This window comes from Xylocopa sonorina, chromosome 8, assembly GCF_050948175.1.
Source record: "Xylocopa sonorina isolate GNS202 chromosome 8, iyXylSono1_principal, whole genome shotgun sequence".
Lineage (NCBI taxonomy): Eukaryota > Metazoa > Arthropoda > Insecta > Hymenoptera > Apidae > Xylocopa > Xylocopa sonorina.
In genome coordinates, this window is record NC_135200.1 from 6,812,906 (window position 1) to 6,829,269 (window position 16,364).

General features: G+C 47.2%; 2 protein-coding genes across 2 annotated transcripts in view; both read right to left on the reverse strand.

Annotated features, from left to right (window-relative positions):
- LOC143426409 (phosphatase and actin regulator 2) overlaps positions 1-1,516 on the reverse strand; it is a 266,425-nt gene extending 264,909 nt beyond the window's left edge. The window contains exon 1 of the mRNA XM_076899851.1: positions 1,367-1,516. Within this exon, the coding sequence (XP_076755966.1) occupies positions 1,367-1,484 (118 nt within the window). The 5' untranslated portion in view covers positions 1,485-1,516. The remainder of the gene's footprint in view (positions 1-1,366) is intronic.
- Positions 1,517-1,998: 482 nt separating this feature from the next.
- On the reverse strand, positions 1,999-15,824 carry LOC143425945 (uncharacterized). Its single transcript, XM_076899036.1, is given in 28 exon segments — positions 1,999-2,177; positions 2,333-2,544; positions 2,658-2,849; positions 3,131-3,317; positions 3,716-3,978; positions 4,188-4,534; positions 4,622-4,867; positions 5,259-5,571; positions 5,573-5,715; positions 7,122-7,273; positions 7,338-7,497; positions 7,582-7,693; positions 7,762-7,971; positions 8,045-8,276; positions 8,889-9,021; positions 11,106-11,223; positions 11,336-11,437; positions 11,686-11,846; positions 12,372-12,557; positions 12,634-12,838; positions 13,015-13,416; positions 13,871-14,072; positions 14,633-14,688; positions 14,793-14,860; positions 15,063-15,151; positions 15,235-15,368; positions 15,462-15,535; positions 15,731-15,824. Coding segments are annotated over 28 exon segments (4,905 nt in total). The 5' UTR covers positions 15,758-15,824.
- Between the last annotated feature and the right edge of the window lie 540 nt (positions 15,825-16,364).

The window sequence follows — 16,364 nt, forward strand, 5'->3', positions numbered from 1 at the left end:
CAACAAAGAATCCTAAATTTCACTAGTCACTAAATTAATTTTCAGATAATCTGCAAATTTAGATTACAGCTTAACATATGTACATCTTATTAACCCGCAATGCGTACACATTTGCATAGATTAGTAATTTTACAAGTGTTAGGAGATATCGATGCATGGTAAAAGATATGACTAATTGTAATTAACGTTTTTCTTATCAGTAACAGGAGTGCGAAACTCGTTTGAGTAATACAGGAAGATAATATGCGGGGAATCTCGGGTATCAAACGTGCGGTTTAAATTTATCGCGGATAACTTATCGCTGCATAATTTTTTCGTCGATAAGTGGGTTTGTCTGCAAAACTTCCGTGACAATTGAATTAGTATATTCACCTATATGGCCACGCGTATCAAATAATTCGCGAGACGTTTGAAGAAACGAACGAAACGTTAAGGAAACAAGATGCGCGAACTATTTACAACGAAGGTCCTACACTTTCAGCAAATACCGCTTCAACTTGTTTAACAGCGCCACCACGAAAATTAAAAATTCGAAGCCAGCCAAACGAAGATAAAATAAATAAAATAAAACCGGTATAGGAACTCGTTGTGTTTTCTTCAGAGGAGTGTCCCGACGAATTTATCGCTAACGACGAACAAAATTAATTATGCACGCCATCAATTTTACATCCGAACATATTAAACGGACAATCCCGTTCTGCTCCAGGAAAGTCACACTCGTATACTTAAGATCAGTTTCAGCATACGTGGAATTACTCCGATTCAGAAAGCTGTCTCTCGATTTCCTTGTCCACCTGTCTACCGATAATCATTCCAGCAGTAACGTAATGCTAAATCTGTCAACCGTAACGATTTTCAATAAAACGCGTGGATAACCAACAGCTCGGAGCGAAGGGGTATCCTTAAGTTTACATCTTCCGTGCGTGGACTAAAAAAAACCTATGAAACGCGAAAGAAACAAGGTATCCTCGATGCGAGAAGGGATGAAAAATGATCGCGAATGGCTTTAACGTTATCGGATAGTCTAAACGTTCGAGCGATAACATCTGACGGGTCACCGGGTGATGCGATAAATACGATTGAACGCGATGAACGCCGTCGGCGACGCGCTGACGTTCTTGACACTTGGTACGCGCGAAAATTAAGTCGCATAGGTCAACGATGAGTCACGTGATCGACGACGACATGTTAGCTAGAAAATGCTAGGATGCTGGCCGGTCCCATACGGGGCCGGGGATTTCTTGACACGGTCCTGTTCGGCATGCAAGAGCGCTCCGTGCCACTTGTTGCATGGCCGCGCTCGACAGTTGCGTTTGAATAAACTGCTTTCAAACAGCTATGGGATATTCTAGCGGGGCCTACGTACCTGGGTAACCGGATGTCTCCGCGTCCTCCTGGCATGGCGTTTCGGGCACTTTTGTTTGTCCGTGGGGCACAACACTGGTCACTGCACTTGACACCACCGACTCGCACGATTCGGCCATTTTCAGGTTAACTCGCGTTTATCCGCACGGCGGCTAGTTACCTCGCCGCATTCGAATCCGAATCCTTTTTCGAAACTTCCACGCACGCTTCGCGGTTCATAACACGCGACTCCCATGACAGATGGCGGCTCCCGGATCGGGAGAGCGCTACTGCCACCTGACGGCCGCTCCAGAAACACACGGAGCTGCGTGAAAGGAGCTCGAAGGATTTCAAATATTAACTAAATAGAATATGTATATATATATATCGTATTTTACATTTTAGAATCACAGAAAGGATATTAAAAGTCGCACTTATTTTCACGATGTTATTTTATTCACAATATGCTTTGCACGGATAAAGGGGACGTATAAAGAAGGGTAAATCATAAAATGGCAAGTGTAAAAAGAAAGTGCGATGATTAATTAAAAAAAAAAGGAATAGTTAAATACGAATGAGTTCGATAAAGCATTTAATGTGGCGATTATAAAACGCGGCACGTAAAGAAACACGACGCTCTTTATTTCATAGTAATCAGCGATTAATCAGAAGATTAGCCGGCGGTAAGGATACGGTTCCGTGACCGGAAACCGGATGCGGCAGCGCAGCTACGCCCTTCATCCATTTCCCCATGTCGCAACAGTAACATTCGACACTGTTCAGGGTCTTCATGAACACCGTGGTTACGCCTCCGATTATCAACAATTGATCACCTAAGAGAAGAACTTGTTGAGTGGTTAAAATATCATCGCGACCTTTACATCGTTCGAAGGTCTGCACACGAAATATTATACTACAAGCGAGCAGAAAGGAAAAAGTCACTGGGGATACACGACGATGTACCACGAGATGCCATAAGAAAACTGACCTATCGAACCAATGGAATGTCCGTGTCTCGCGATCGACATGTTCGCGTGTTCTCTCCATACGCAATCGTTTCCGTCCCACACGTCGATGCTGTCGATGCTCTGAGTGGCGTTCTCCGTGGTCGACGCTCCGCCGATCACGTAAAGACAGTCGGACACCACGTAGAAGGAGGCGAAGCACCTTGGTGACCCCAAAGGCGCCGCTCTCAGCCATCTGAAAGAGCTCATCGATAGCAACTTCTACGTCCATTTATCGTACGTGCGCGATAAATCGAGCGTTTAATCCGGGCAATGGGGAAACGCAATGAGACGAGGAATCGAGCTAACAAATTTTTGATCGGGTCGTAGCACTCGACGTCCTTCGAGAATAGCTCCTTTTTCGATTTTGTCATCCCGCCAGCGACCCAGATAAGGTCCCGATATTTCACGCTGGCAGGTCCCACCCTCGCAGTCAGCATCGGTTGCACTTCCCTCCACGTGGAGTCCGATGGATCGAAAGCCTCCACGGTCCTCAAAGCTCTGCGGCACAGAGAGAAGCCCAAGCTTCTTACATTACTTTTGTCCGTCGAAGACGGGAACGCATCATCTCGGTTCGTTTCCTCCGTTCGCTTTTACAGCCACGCAACCGTAAATTGAATTGTTTCGGTTAAACCGTGACGCTGATGACAATTAACAGGGGTTTAAATTAGCCGCAATTAACGTCGCGCGGCGTAGAAATAAATAGCGGGGAAAATGAAGGAAAACGTGGCCACGAGGTGCAGGGTAATTACGCTCTCCCTGTCCGCCGCGTAACAACTCACATCCCGTTCCTGCCTTGCCCTCCTATCGCGTACATTTTCCCGTGGCTGACCACCAATCCAAAGTCCTTTCTGGCTGTCAGCATCGCGGGTTCATTGAACCAGGTCCTGGTCGTCGGATCGTAACTCCAGACGCATCCAACGGCGTTGCTCTTCCTGTGAAGTTTGTCCTCCAGAGGATCGGCTCCACCTGGTGCGAGAAAAACATTTCCTATCTTCTTTTTCTGCGCCCAATCCATTCGCATAACACAGCGAACCGACGAAGAGGAGGCTGTCCAAGTTTATTAACTCGTACTATATGGAAACCGTGATTTCCGGATATAAAACGTTGCGATATCCGACGAATCGGTTAAACGCATCTCGTATTAGATCGTGAAAGGATTAAACACTGAACGCAACCCGTCGCCTATCTCGCGGTTTGGAAAAACAAAGTCGTAAAGACGACTACGCCATAGGAGACTGTTTCGTTAAGCGGCACGAAAATGGCATGCGAATCCTTGAATTCGTCGTTTTTATTCGTTCGAACGGGCGACTCGTTCGCCGGCAACATCACGATTCCCGTCCGTTTCGTCATCGCCTTCGACTCACCCACTACGTAAATACGGCCTCTTAGGTAAGCGACCGAATGGTGATGTCGCGCCCGTGGAATTTCACCCACGAACTCCCAAATGTTCTCGTTAGGCTTGAACCTGTACATGTCCTTGCCAGTGTTACCAGGCCGGCCGTACTCCCCGTGCGGATCGACGCCACCGAACACGAGGACCGACTCGCGATCGGGGAAGAACAGCGAGCTGTCCAGAAAATAGCCGTCCACGTTCGACGCCATTATGCTGTCGCTGATTCTCTGCGGACTGCGAACAATTAACCTTGGATTATATATTTATCGCGTTATTGGAGTATCGATTATCATATCTCTGTTATTACCAGCGTTAACGGAAATGTCAGTGTAACAATGTTATCGACGATATCGCCGGCGGAACTTTCATTGGTCTTACGCTGTTTCTACTTTAATAGAAACGTGTCAGTAAATAAATAGACAATTTGTATTCGTATTACTCACAGTGGTCGCTTGTAGCTGGTAGATCGGATCTGCACAGTTTTAGTGCCGGCTCTCGCTCGCTGAACATTGTCGCCGTCCGAATAATTGACTTCGTTCGTTTTCTCATTGATCGTAACACCGTCGTTGAAATTTGTCACCGTTGGTTTCACGTCTGTTCGCGGAGAGAAAGGATCGTCCGTGTCCGTGTTCTCCGATGGAGAACTGGTTCTCCCGTCGTAGTTGGAGAAAAATACAGGTGACTTTATGGTCCTGATAGATTTCATTGCGTCCCGATGGTTCATTAAACTTTGAGGAATTTGTTGTTTCCTTTGCTCCCCGATCGGGTAACAGGAAGTGCGCGCGTCGAACTACAATTTCGAATACGAACTCCTCGGGTAAATATTCTAGTTCTCTTATAGCGTGTAGATTATGAAAGAGTCCGGGTTTCGAATTACTTGGTTCATCTGATTCTCAATGAAACGTTGATTTTGAATTTTCAGAATCGATTGTTCTCTACTTCTTTTTCTAGGACTCGACAAGTTCGATGCGCCGTCCATCACGTTTCTCATTTGGTTCGCTGAACTGCTTGAAATTCTGACGGGTTCAATCGAGGGATTGCGAAACGTTTCGTCCATCGGAATGGCCAAAAGTTCCGCTACCTTCTTGATATTCCGTCTCTCCCCTGACGTTGATTTTCTTATCTGCCGTTTCGGGAAACAACGTGCACGATACGAATCGTGTTTTTACCGTGGCAAAACATCTTGTCGACTGTCGAATATACCTCGCAAATGTTTAAACCCAATGCTAGCGTCCAGCGATATCTATCATTCGTTCTATCGTTTTTATAAAATCACAAAAAGAAAAGCAGGATAAAAATTGTTTTGAAAAATAAAAGACTATTTCCCGTTTAAAATTGTTAGTCCTCTACTATAATCAAGTTTCCAAGACAACGTTATTTATAGGATGACCTAACAGTGTTCCCCTTTCCAACTCGATAGCTAATTCAATGGAATCGAAACACCGTCGTGGCCATTTCACCAAGGCATCGACACCATTAGCCGATGGCAAAAGTTTCCAAGGATATCCACTAACTTCGTCGAATCTTCTGCGAGCCTTGTATCCCCTGTAAACGGCCTGTATCGTAGTGGCGGCCTCCTCCTCGGATTTACCGGAGTCTGTGCGCTCTTCCGGCTCCCTCGGCATCTTACATCTCCGTGTCTGCTGCTTTTTCGTGGAAAATATAAAATTCGACTCGCGATGCTGCTGCTGCTGCTGCTGCTGCTGGCACTGGCAAACATCCGTCGCGTTTTTCTCCTGCTGCCGGCTCTGGTAATCCAATTTATCGACGTCCTGAGGAGAGAAGAGCACGCCAGCATCGAACTGTAACGAAAATTTCCTCGCGCTAGGACGACGGTGTTACCTGCGAATTTACGCCGCGGTGACAGTGTTCCTGCGTCTGTTTTTCCACGTTCGACGGTTTGTAGGAGATCCTTGGCGATTCCCCGCCACCCGTGAACCTCGTATCGAACGCTACGCTCCTTTCTTCGCTCTGCACAACGTGGTAAATTACATTCTTTCTTTCAGGAGAGAATCGATTGCGCGAAAAGCGTACCTCGCGTGAGAAACAATGGCTTTTCTTATATCTATAAGCGTATTTTAGAGGATTCATTGGTTTAACGGTAGCACAGAGGAATTTTGGATTTTTACGCAGTGGCCACTGCATTCAGTGATTTATGTAGCCAGTCACGTGTTAAAATGTCGGTGAAAACTGTGCTAATTTGTCATTGTTATGAGTCTAACTCGTTCACTGTCCGCTGACTCGGATGTGGGTCAGGGATGCTCTAACCGAGCCGCCCGTGATCCATATGTAGCTCACAGATCGTTTTAGCTGTTTCTAATCCGGTTGCAACGTCAGCAGCGGCAATGAACGCGTTACTTACTCAACCATGTACATTAGCAATAACAACGATTAATAATAATAAAATATCTGTGTATCAGGTATCGCGAATTTGCCGAAACACCGAAGTGCAATCGCGCGCGCGCGCGGATACGCGTTAAGGAACATATCCACGCGCACGTAGCCGCGTTCTAATTATAAATTTACAACTAGGATTATACGTGAACACGCCGTCACGTTCCAATTTAGCCCGCGATCCTGTGCATTAACGCGAACACGGCCGTTTGACGCAATTAACAGAAACTAAATTGTTACGGGGCCCGTGTAATCTCAAGGTAAGAGCTTATACGCTGTAAGTGCTGTTTCCACGAGTCGCTGCGGTGCATAATGACCTACGCGCGGACCGCTGGTACACGGCCCGAGGATTTTCGGTATTAAAGCACGGATTTCCGTGCAACGTAAACTCTGACCTTTGACTACAGCTCCGTGACGGCTGTTACCACGGTGAAAACTTATTATTCCCACTTACAAGCACGTAAGCTTACCTCGAGATTTCTTTGGCGATAACCGCGCGTAACAATCCCTGAAAGCAACCAGAAAGAGAAAGAGAGAGAGAGAGAGAGAGAGAGAGAGAGAGAAAGAGATGGAGAGACTTTCCGAACGGACGGGAACCTGGCCTCGGTTCCCTCGTCCCGAGGTGATCGATCGCAAAACGACTCACCGTTAAACGTCCAACAGCTATCCCGCTCCTCGATCGTTCTAAACGTTCTCCTGCGTGTGCTTCGAGATCGTATTTTAGCTCGTGAAAAATGTTCTCACGCGTTTTTTTCTTTTTAAATTCACGAGGCACCACGTATATTTTCTTATACAGACGTTAGTTAAACATATAAATACGATATACGATGTACGAGCTAAATAATCGAATAATATCTTAGTTCGAGGCGTCATCGTTGGGGTTGATTACGTTGCAAAATCGCGAAACGAGAAATATTTCATGCTCGAATTGGTCTGTTTTAAGGTCTCTGCGTCGATCTTCGATTTGCTTCAGGGTTACTCACCCCTTTGCTTCGTTGCAGGTTGCTCAAGTAGTCGTTCATAAATTTCGGAGGCATCATCATGCCCACTGGCATTTCCAGCGGTAAATAATTCGGTGGCGGCTTCGAATGCCTCGAGTGCGTCGCTGTCTCGTTTTGATTGGCGCCTGTATCGCCTGCAGATATTTATTCTTCTTAGTCTGCGCTTCTCGATATTATTTTAAAGCGTTTAAGACGCACCTGAACTTTGAACATAATTATTAGACGCTCTGGGAGGCGCGCAAGTGTAATCGTTACGAGGGGTGGGTTTCGCGCCGGTTTTCTGCGCCCTCAGTTCCGAAACTTTCGTTCTTTGGTATTCTTCGAGGTAAAGCAGAAATTCTCGATACGTCACGTAATTCTTGAAACAAAATATATATAATTTAAGATTGATTAAATCGATGAAGTATCGCAGACGAGAAATAATTAGTTCTGCTTCGAGTACTTTATCCTCTCCAGCCCAGTTTCGGTTAGTTGGCTCCGTAAGTCCCAATAGGTCGATCCAGTGATAATAATCCTCAGTTTGATTACCGTACCAATATTTTATAATGACAAAACTGAAAAGCTTGCGAGTTAACGAAAGGGTCCGTCATCGTCTCGAAGGGGCAAAAAATGAGATCCTTACGCTAAGCCATCGTCGACCATCTTCTGCACCTCAGGGTAAGACATTAATTCCATAAATTCCGGATTCTCCGGGTTTCTCTTAACGTCGACCAGTTGCCACGGTGCGATCAATCCGAATCGAATGCATTTTAGAACCTCCAGCATGTGCTGCTTTCTGTTCTGCCAATCGTGCATCAGCCATCGCACAGCGGACATGAGAACCTCCATTTCACTGTTCGAAAGATTTGAAGATAAGCGAAAATATGTATATACTGTTTCGTTTCGAGATATCGATAGCGGAGTACCTGTTGACAGAAATGTAATTGGATTTTAACAAAAGGCACAGTTCATCCACTGACAACTCGAGGAAGTCTTTGGTACTGACAAGCATCAAAAAGAATTTCATAATTCTTGGCACCATCAGTTCCATAACTGCGGTGTTTCGAATTTTTTTCGCTTCCAAGTATAATAGAAACGCGGTGTCTTCCGTGAACAGTTCGTCGTTGTCTACGAACGCCCAACATTGTTCCTCCAGTTCTGTTGAGCATTCAACGAAGCGCGAGAATGAAATAAATCGTATCACCATGTGAAATTAATCAATCGTAAAGCTATTGCATGCTGCGGAGAAAAGAAAAGTAAAGGTTCGTTTGGAAAAAGCACCTAGACTTTTGAATAAAGCTGTACATTCCGTGAGCGTGAAAAATGCGGACTTTAGGAACGCGACGCCGCGAAAGGAAGCCTGAATTTTCTCGTGTTTCGTTCGAAGACACGATACACCGTCATTTTCCCAGGATTTCATATGGTTTACTGAAGTTTCGAGTTGGACAGTGACGTATCCAACGAAACTCGAGCGCGGCACCATCGAGACTTTCGCGAATACCTATCGCGGCTGGAAACTTTTCATTCTTCCCCGATACAGCCGAGTTCGAAGTTTCAAAGCGCGCTAGAAAGCATCGGCACTATATTATGCGGTGCAACCGCGTTTCAGAAGATTGATGGAAGTGGGAAAGCGATGCTGCGAGCAGGATGTAAACAGGAACATTATTCGCGAACCCTCGCGTTGACGAAGATTAAGAAAAATCAGTACTTACTCCATTTATTTGAATGAGAATTTTATGAGAATTTTAAATAAGTTAAGAGGAATCTTACCTTTAATTCCAAGATACTGAGCGGCAGCAAAGATTTCCAGAATATTATCCCTCTGTAGAAGACGACAGCTTTCGTTCTGTGAACTGATCATCCAGTCGTAGATGATCGAAAACGCCTTCGAGGACACGCCGGTCTAATCGATACATGAAAATTACTCGCGTAATAATTATTGTCTCAAAAGCAACACCAAGAGCGCAAATGCAGCTAATAATCCTGAAATAATTCCATCAGTCTCTCTTTCTAAGCTATCGCGTGGTGTATAATAAAAACAAACGCGAGTGCAATTGAAACGAGAGAGCACCAACGAAGAGCAGCTCTCCGCTGCCGCGGAAGGCCTTATTATCTTGTTACGAATGTCGTGCCCTTCCATTTTTAATTACACGTGTCTCCTTGACACGTGGCCAACAGGAGAGCGAGTCGCCCCGTCGCGGGACAACAAGAGCGGCGACGCTGGTACTGGCGAGGCTCCCAACAGCAGCGATCATTAAAGGGCGGCGGGTGGCGCGTTATTCGAGGAGTCGCTCTATTCACCCTTAAGTAAAAAAAAAAAAAAATAAAAGAGAGGAGTCAAATATAGCCACCGCTAGAGAAGACGGGAAAGGAGTTCAAGGTCGTTTGGCTTCGAGCCCACCGAGTCACCGAGGTGTAGGACGCGAAATAAAGAGTAGAGGGGAGCATGGAGCGGCCAGAAGAAGAACAGGATGCTGACACAAGAGATTGGGGTCGCCAGCAACCCCTTTGCGCCCCTTTTGCTGCCTACTTGGCGATTTCGAAGCCTCGCCGCGGGGAGATTTATCGAGTCCTGGCTCTCTTCGCGACGGCCAGCCGGACCGGCTTTTCGTGCGCTCGTATATTTATTCGGCTGTCATTATCGTGGACGAGCAGTCGCGAAAGTTGTAATTTATGGACGCTCGACGGTAGAGCGTCAGGAAGGGCCAGAATAGCCGCGCGAGTTACTTAAATCACGGTGATTCATCGTGCTCTTCCCTTTTGCCGAATGTAGGGCAGACTACGTGCGTGGGGATCCTCTTATTTGATCAAGCGAAATGCGTCGAAACGGAGCATGCTGATGCAACAAGCACACCATACGTCTGAAGTTGAAACCTAATATCCGATCAAAAATCGAAAACTTCAGTTTCCGATGAATCCTCCCCGAAATGTTTCACCGCTCAGAGGCAACAGCGATCCACGTCAGTAAACCAAAAGCAAATTTCAGAGACGAAGTCCGCGAGTTCTCGCGTCAAAGCAAATAGGAAATATCCAGTCGGTCACTCTATCCGGCCAATGCTTAAAAAAGGAGTGAGACGAAACGGAAGATCGAGGTGAAAAACGCGGAGAGAGAGAGAGAGAGAGAGAGAGAGACGCAGAAGCGAAGATGAACGGTGACTGCCGGTCGATCGAACGTGGACCATAGATACGTACCCGGGAGAGGGAACCAACGGCGGAAAATCGGATCTCGCGAACAAAGGGACTTTATTCCGGATCCGCTAGATTGTTCGTCGCACCGATAAGTCCGTAATACATCTTGCTCAGCGCAAGTGTGTACGTGCAACGTAGCGCGTATTTCCCGTGGAAGCTACGGGAGGTACGTGGCGTCGTTTCGCCCCTCCTCCGTCTGTCGCGTAATAAATTGTCGATGGGAACCGCGTGTAGGACGACGCGAGAGCATCGAGAGCACCGAGCGGAGGAAGGAACGGCTCGTGATCCGAGGTTACGACTCGTTTAACGCGCCTCGTTAAAGGGTGAAGATCGATGACGGTCGAGTGGTCGTGAAAGCTGCGGGGAAATTCGCTCGCGTGCCAGTTGTATTAACTGCCCGGTGGTTTTCTGAATAAACGGGTGAAAAGAAATATCGCGCGGATCGTTCTGTCGTTCGCAGGGGATCAAAGTATTGCGTAAATCGGTGGTGGTTTCGTTGTGGCGAGCATGATCAGCGAAGGGATGCACGTTCTGGGAGAATATGATAACGAAGCGATACGAACTATCGCTTAATGAATTATCTTATCTCGTTAATCTCGTTGCTACCTTTTTAAAGTGACAATAGCGTATCTAGCGTTCTCTGTAACGAGACAGCGCTGTCTCTTTACTAAATTGAAGCTTCAGCGGGGCACACGACTTCCCTTACTTTATGCGACCAGCACACCGTCGTCAGCGATTTCCGATAGAGCTCGTAAATGAGGGAGGATTACGTTTACGGTGAAAAGTCCGATAACTCACCCCGGTCAGATCGATCTCCTTGCAATTGTTCTCGTCGAAGAAGCCGCTGTAACTCTGTAGCACCAGCAGGTGGCAATGGAACTCGTCCTGATCGATTCGCACGATACAATCGGCGTTCCTCGAAAGATCGATCGAATGAAATTTAGCTGGTAACTCCGTTGGTCGGTGCGATTACCTCGCCCGCACCCCCTTCGGTTCGTTACATCGATCTGGCGCAACTATAAGCTTACTTGTAATTTGTGATACGCCTGGCCAGCTCCTGATACAGATCGGTCTTCTCCGGGAGAACTATGTTATCCCAATCGATTGGCTGTTCGCTCGTAAATCCGAGTCTGCGCGAAATTACAGGCCGATCAAACGCTTATTGGCGAAGAACGGAACGGGGGGCACCGGTGCCGGGCGAGTCCGTCGGTTTTTCCTTCGCTTACGATCGAGGGAACGCCGCGGATCGACGTTATCGAACGGGAAAGCTCGACTCGCGAGGGTGAACCGTGACATTTGCATCGTTTCCCTCGCGAGATTCTATTGGCCCGGTCGTCGAAAGACTCGCTGGGCCTCGGATCGATCGACGGATACTCACGCGGAGAGCGGCACCTCCCGCAGCAGCGGCATTTCACGTGACGTCGACGACGATGATTGTTGCTGCTTCTGTTCCGTGGCCTCCGTCTGGGCGAGCTTCGCTTTGAACGGATGCATCGTGCACCTGTACTCGTCCTCGACTGCTGCGAACTTCTTCTGGTTCTGTTCGCGTAAGCGGCGGATCAGTTTTCAAGCGAACGTAAATGAAAATTGCAATGGAGATGATAGGGGTGGATGAGGAGATATTCCTTTCAGCGGGCATTTAAAACAAGTTTCTTCTATGGTAACATATCCGACTAAATATTTGTTGGTCTTGTAGTAAATAATACCGAAACAACCAATATTGGTTAATTTATATAAATAGTTGAACAGACGTTAATTAATTCGAACTGCCTCTGATACCCTATTATTTGTGGCTTATGCCAATATACTTGTCGTTCCGGAAACGCAAGCAAACTGATCCATGGTGTAACAATAACAAATACAATTCTCTATAATTCTCTATACGTATCAATTTACTCGCAGTCCGTGTAATACTTATGTATTTGCTGAATCTAAAACGCGAATTTTACCTTATCTCCCCACCAGTGTTGCACTATGCGACCTCTCAAAGGAATACTTCCGACGAGTCAGTCGATCAACTTACTTCGCGCGCGAAGTAAAGGGGTACCGCGATGTCGAGCGTACCTGCGATTGATTAACGATCGACGAGGAGACGCCCAGCGGAAGATCGATGGGCCGAGGTCGCGCGGAGGACTCGGAAGCGCGTCCAACGATCTCGTTTCCAGCTTTGTTCAGCTCAGCCTTCACGTTAACCTTGGCGTGCCGCGGATCGGCGACCAGCACGCTGACCTTCTTCGATTCGAACACCACCTAGAACGACTACGCGTCTACCCTGAGGCGAACATTCCCAGGGTTCGACGAGTCTTCGATCGATCGGAACATTTACCTGGTTGGGTACGATCTTCAGGTTGCCGCTCGGCGTCGGCTGGAACGGGAATACTCGCTTCGCGTTGTCGCCGTCGTTTACGCTAATAAATGCACGATCGTCACCTCGCTCCCTTGGGCGTGGATGAATCTGCTGCATCAGATAGCTCAAGTTCGGGTAGGTCGATGCGTGTTTCCGTTGGTTACAATCGCCGCCTTTTCTTGGACTGTGAAACAAGACTCGATCGGTTCTTCGTGAAAAACTTCGCGTAATTATTGTGCGACGAGGAAAATAAAAAATATGGAATAGTAGTCGTAATGATTGCAATTAATTTCTTGCTCTAAATTATACACGCGATTAACGTGTGTGTTCGCGAGCACAAAGCGTTGTAAGTGTCGTTACCTGGAACGAGCCATTAGCTTGGGAACGAAACTATCAGAGGGACGGCATCGTTCCCCAAAGATTCCGTCGCGCTTCCAATGCTCGTCAGATTCTCTCTCCTGATCATCCGAGTCCTCGTCCTGGCGAGTGGAAGAGTCGCCACCCGATCTAATCAAATTCTTCGCGGACTCGACCGTGTATTTAACCAGTTCGGATCTCCGTTCCGGCAGCTGCACCACCTTGAGGGCGTCGCGACGGTCCCCGGGCAAGGAGGCGACCTGCGTTACACGGCCACCCTGATAAATGTGCGCGTTCAGTGGCCTCTGCCGCCTCGATAAACGTCGACGTCGTCTCAAAGTAGCTTTTCTTCGGTCAATTGGATATATAGGGGATCGGTCCTCCGGAGTTTCCACCGGATTCGACCTGTCCGAAAACCAGGAGAGAGGAATTCCACGGATTTCTTCAGCTGCAGAGGAAACTTTGGTATCCTCTACGATTTATACTCGAGAAGATGTTCCGAAATTGGTAATAATTTCATTCATTTCTATGATATCGATTTCATCTGATCAGAACGATCGTTTCTCTTTTTAACGTAGCAGAAGTATTCAATTAGCTCACTATTTTGTTGCTCGTCAACAAAATGCGATAAAGTTTACGATATCAGACCAGCAGCGAATCAGACGTAAACCGTGAATTACCCAGATCGCGTGAATTCAGAGACTAAATTAACCAGAACTTCCTCTCGCGCGTTCTCATAGTCAGCTGTGCCCCCAGCTGACTCCTCGCCGAAATTAGTTCACCAAGCAGTAAGATCCATACCGCGATCCAACCCACAGAATAAATATATTTGGGGCGCGCAGATGTTTCGCATAATTACCTCTCGTGACGCGGGGACCGAGCAGCGTGCACCACCGGCGGTGTCAGCTCGCGCGGGACCAATCGCTCCGACTGAACAGCTCTGAGGGGTGGTTCCGGTGTCGTCGCGTCGGGCGCGACCGATTTCTCGTGATAGAGCACGACCACGCTGCTCTTGCTGTTTCCGGGCCGCGGCGATTCCGATCGATCCTCGTCCGGCTCGACTACGAACGTCCCGGGATTAAAACGGCACCCCCAGCGAGGACGGTGTCCGCGCGGCTTCCGCTCGAGCCTGCCGCGACGGTCACGTTCGCCCGCGAACTCACGCGCTCCTTGCCGAGGAACACGTAGGCGAAGAGGAACAACGCGAATAGGAACAAGTACATGGAACCGAGGGGGAGCGGCGGATCGAGGAACGCGGGTCGGATTGCGAGCTTTCGGGCCTTGGGGATGACCAGAATCATGGGGTAGCTATAAAGGACAGAAAATGCATGCCTTTCAAATACTTGAATTCGGCTTCTGATTTGGGAGTCGCGAGGATTTGGAAGAATCGAGAGATCGACGGTTTGTTGACGAGATGAAATCCACTCAATCATTTCTTTCTTGTTATATAAATTTGATTGAGTTCAATTTGGTATACTGGAATTTTAGAATGAATTAAGAGGGAAATTTGGGGAATTGAAACAGCAGTGAAGTATAGCGTGGATAGTAACGTATTGTTCTGTAGTCGCCCCCAAAACTCGAGCCCGCGGATTTAAGCGAATTTCAATAATGGACAACTTACATTTCCTGCTGTGTCGACGGATCGCCCGGATTATTCGTGGCGTACTTTTCCCCGCCCTATTGTCAAGCGAGTGCATTAAGTGTCGTAACAACCATTCGCGTTAGGAACATACGTGATTTAAGGGCGTGCACGTGACTCGCCGAACTTGTCGAATAATTACCAAAGTTTCGCGGGAGATTTACCGCTAATATCCTCGCCGCTGGAAGACCTCTCCGTGGCAAAAGTTACCTGGGGCTGGAAGAATATAGGGGTGGAAACGGATGAAACAAGGAACACGTGGAATTTAATAAGACAACTTGACGTACGATTGCGTTTATTACATTTTTATGAAGAAATATCTGTGGCCGTATTTAGGAAGCAAGGAGAGATTAAATGAAAATTCTCTGTATAAATATATCCTGCACTTTAAATGGAGGGTTTGACACATTACCTCATGCTTTTTTCGATGGCTAAAGTCTGAGATATCTGGAAAGCCGGGGACACGATGATCTCTACTGTCCTTAATTAATTTATCGGGAACTGAAACGCATTTGGAATAGAGCGACGTCTAAATTTGAAAAGTACTCGCGTACCTGGACTCCAGACACACTTACTTCACTTACGTAATTTGGTCCCGCAGCTGGAGAAACAGCAACAACGTTCTGAATCTCCCGCGGATGTTTTAAGAAGATTAGGCGAATTATCCTTCGTCCCTTTCGTATTATAGCGCTGATACCGTAATTTTTGACACGACTTTCTGCGAATAATCATTTACAAGTTCCCTTTATAGAACTAGACTCGCTTCTCTCGAACGTCTGATGCTTGTTATTCTCATCAGAAGGAATAATACCTTGGATTCAACAGATCAAGTTCCGAGAAGAAATAAGTATCGTCTTCACTGGATACGGGCGTTCTAGATTCCTCCTGGAAATGTCGAAATCGTCTCATAATCCCTTATTATCTTTCCCTTAGAATCTAAACCTTATCAATATTAAATCGCTATTTCCAATTCCTTTTTCAAACAAAATCCACGTTTGCCAATTCCAGCCAAGTATTTGTCTTAACGATCAAAGAGTTGGAAAGATGATTTGAAAATAAAAAAATACCATTCGTACTCACGTCATAACGCGCGAAGCCTGTTCGCATGGTACGATTCGCATTGACTCAGGCAGAAACCACTCCGAGGGTCGGCGTCATCGTCAGAACGTCACCGTGGTCCCGTTGGGTAAGATCGTTGAGAAAGTCCACGAGGGGTGAACGCGCGATTCCTACGCAGAATGCGACGGGGACATTTACAGCGGAACAAAGAACGGGAAGAGGGAGGTACGCCGGGTGGATTCGATGGAGAGGCCTTGGAAACCAAAGGACGCGCGAAAGGGCGAGCGCGATCGCGGACGCGACGACGTTCGTTTATTCGCGGGTAAAGGTTCCATTGGAAAGCAGGCTTCTCGGTTATCGTTGCCAATCAACTGTAGTGGATTCGTTTCGCAGTTCCATGTAAACGCGGGTGAAAGCTCGGGGGGACATTATCGGGGTTCAGAGCGAATCGTTCCGTCCCCTCGTAAATTCCAACTTTACGAGCTGGCTGAAATTACGACTGCCGAGAGTGGTTGAATCGCTTCTTCTGCTGGTCGATTTCATGTAAAGTTATTCGCTCGCCTTCCGAGCGAGCCCTGACCGAGCCCTCTGGCGTCTCGCGTGCACCATCTTGCCAATTGCTCGATCGACAATTCTTCAATTATCGCCCTCTTTT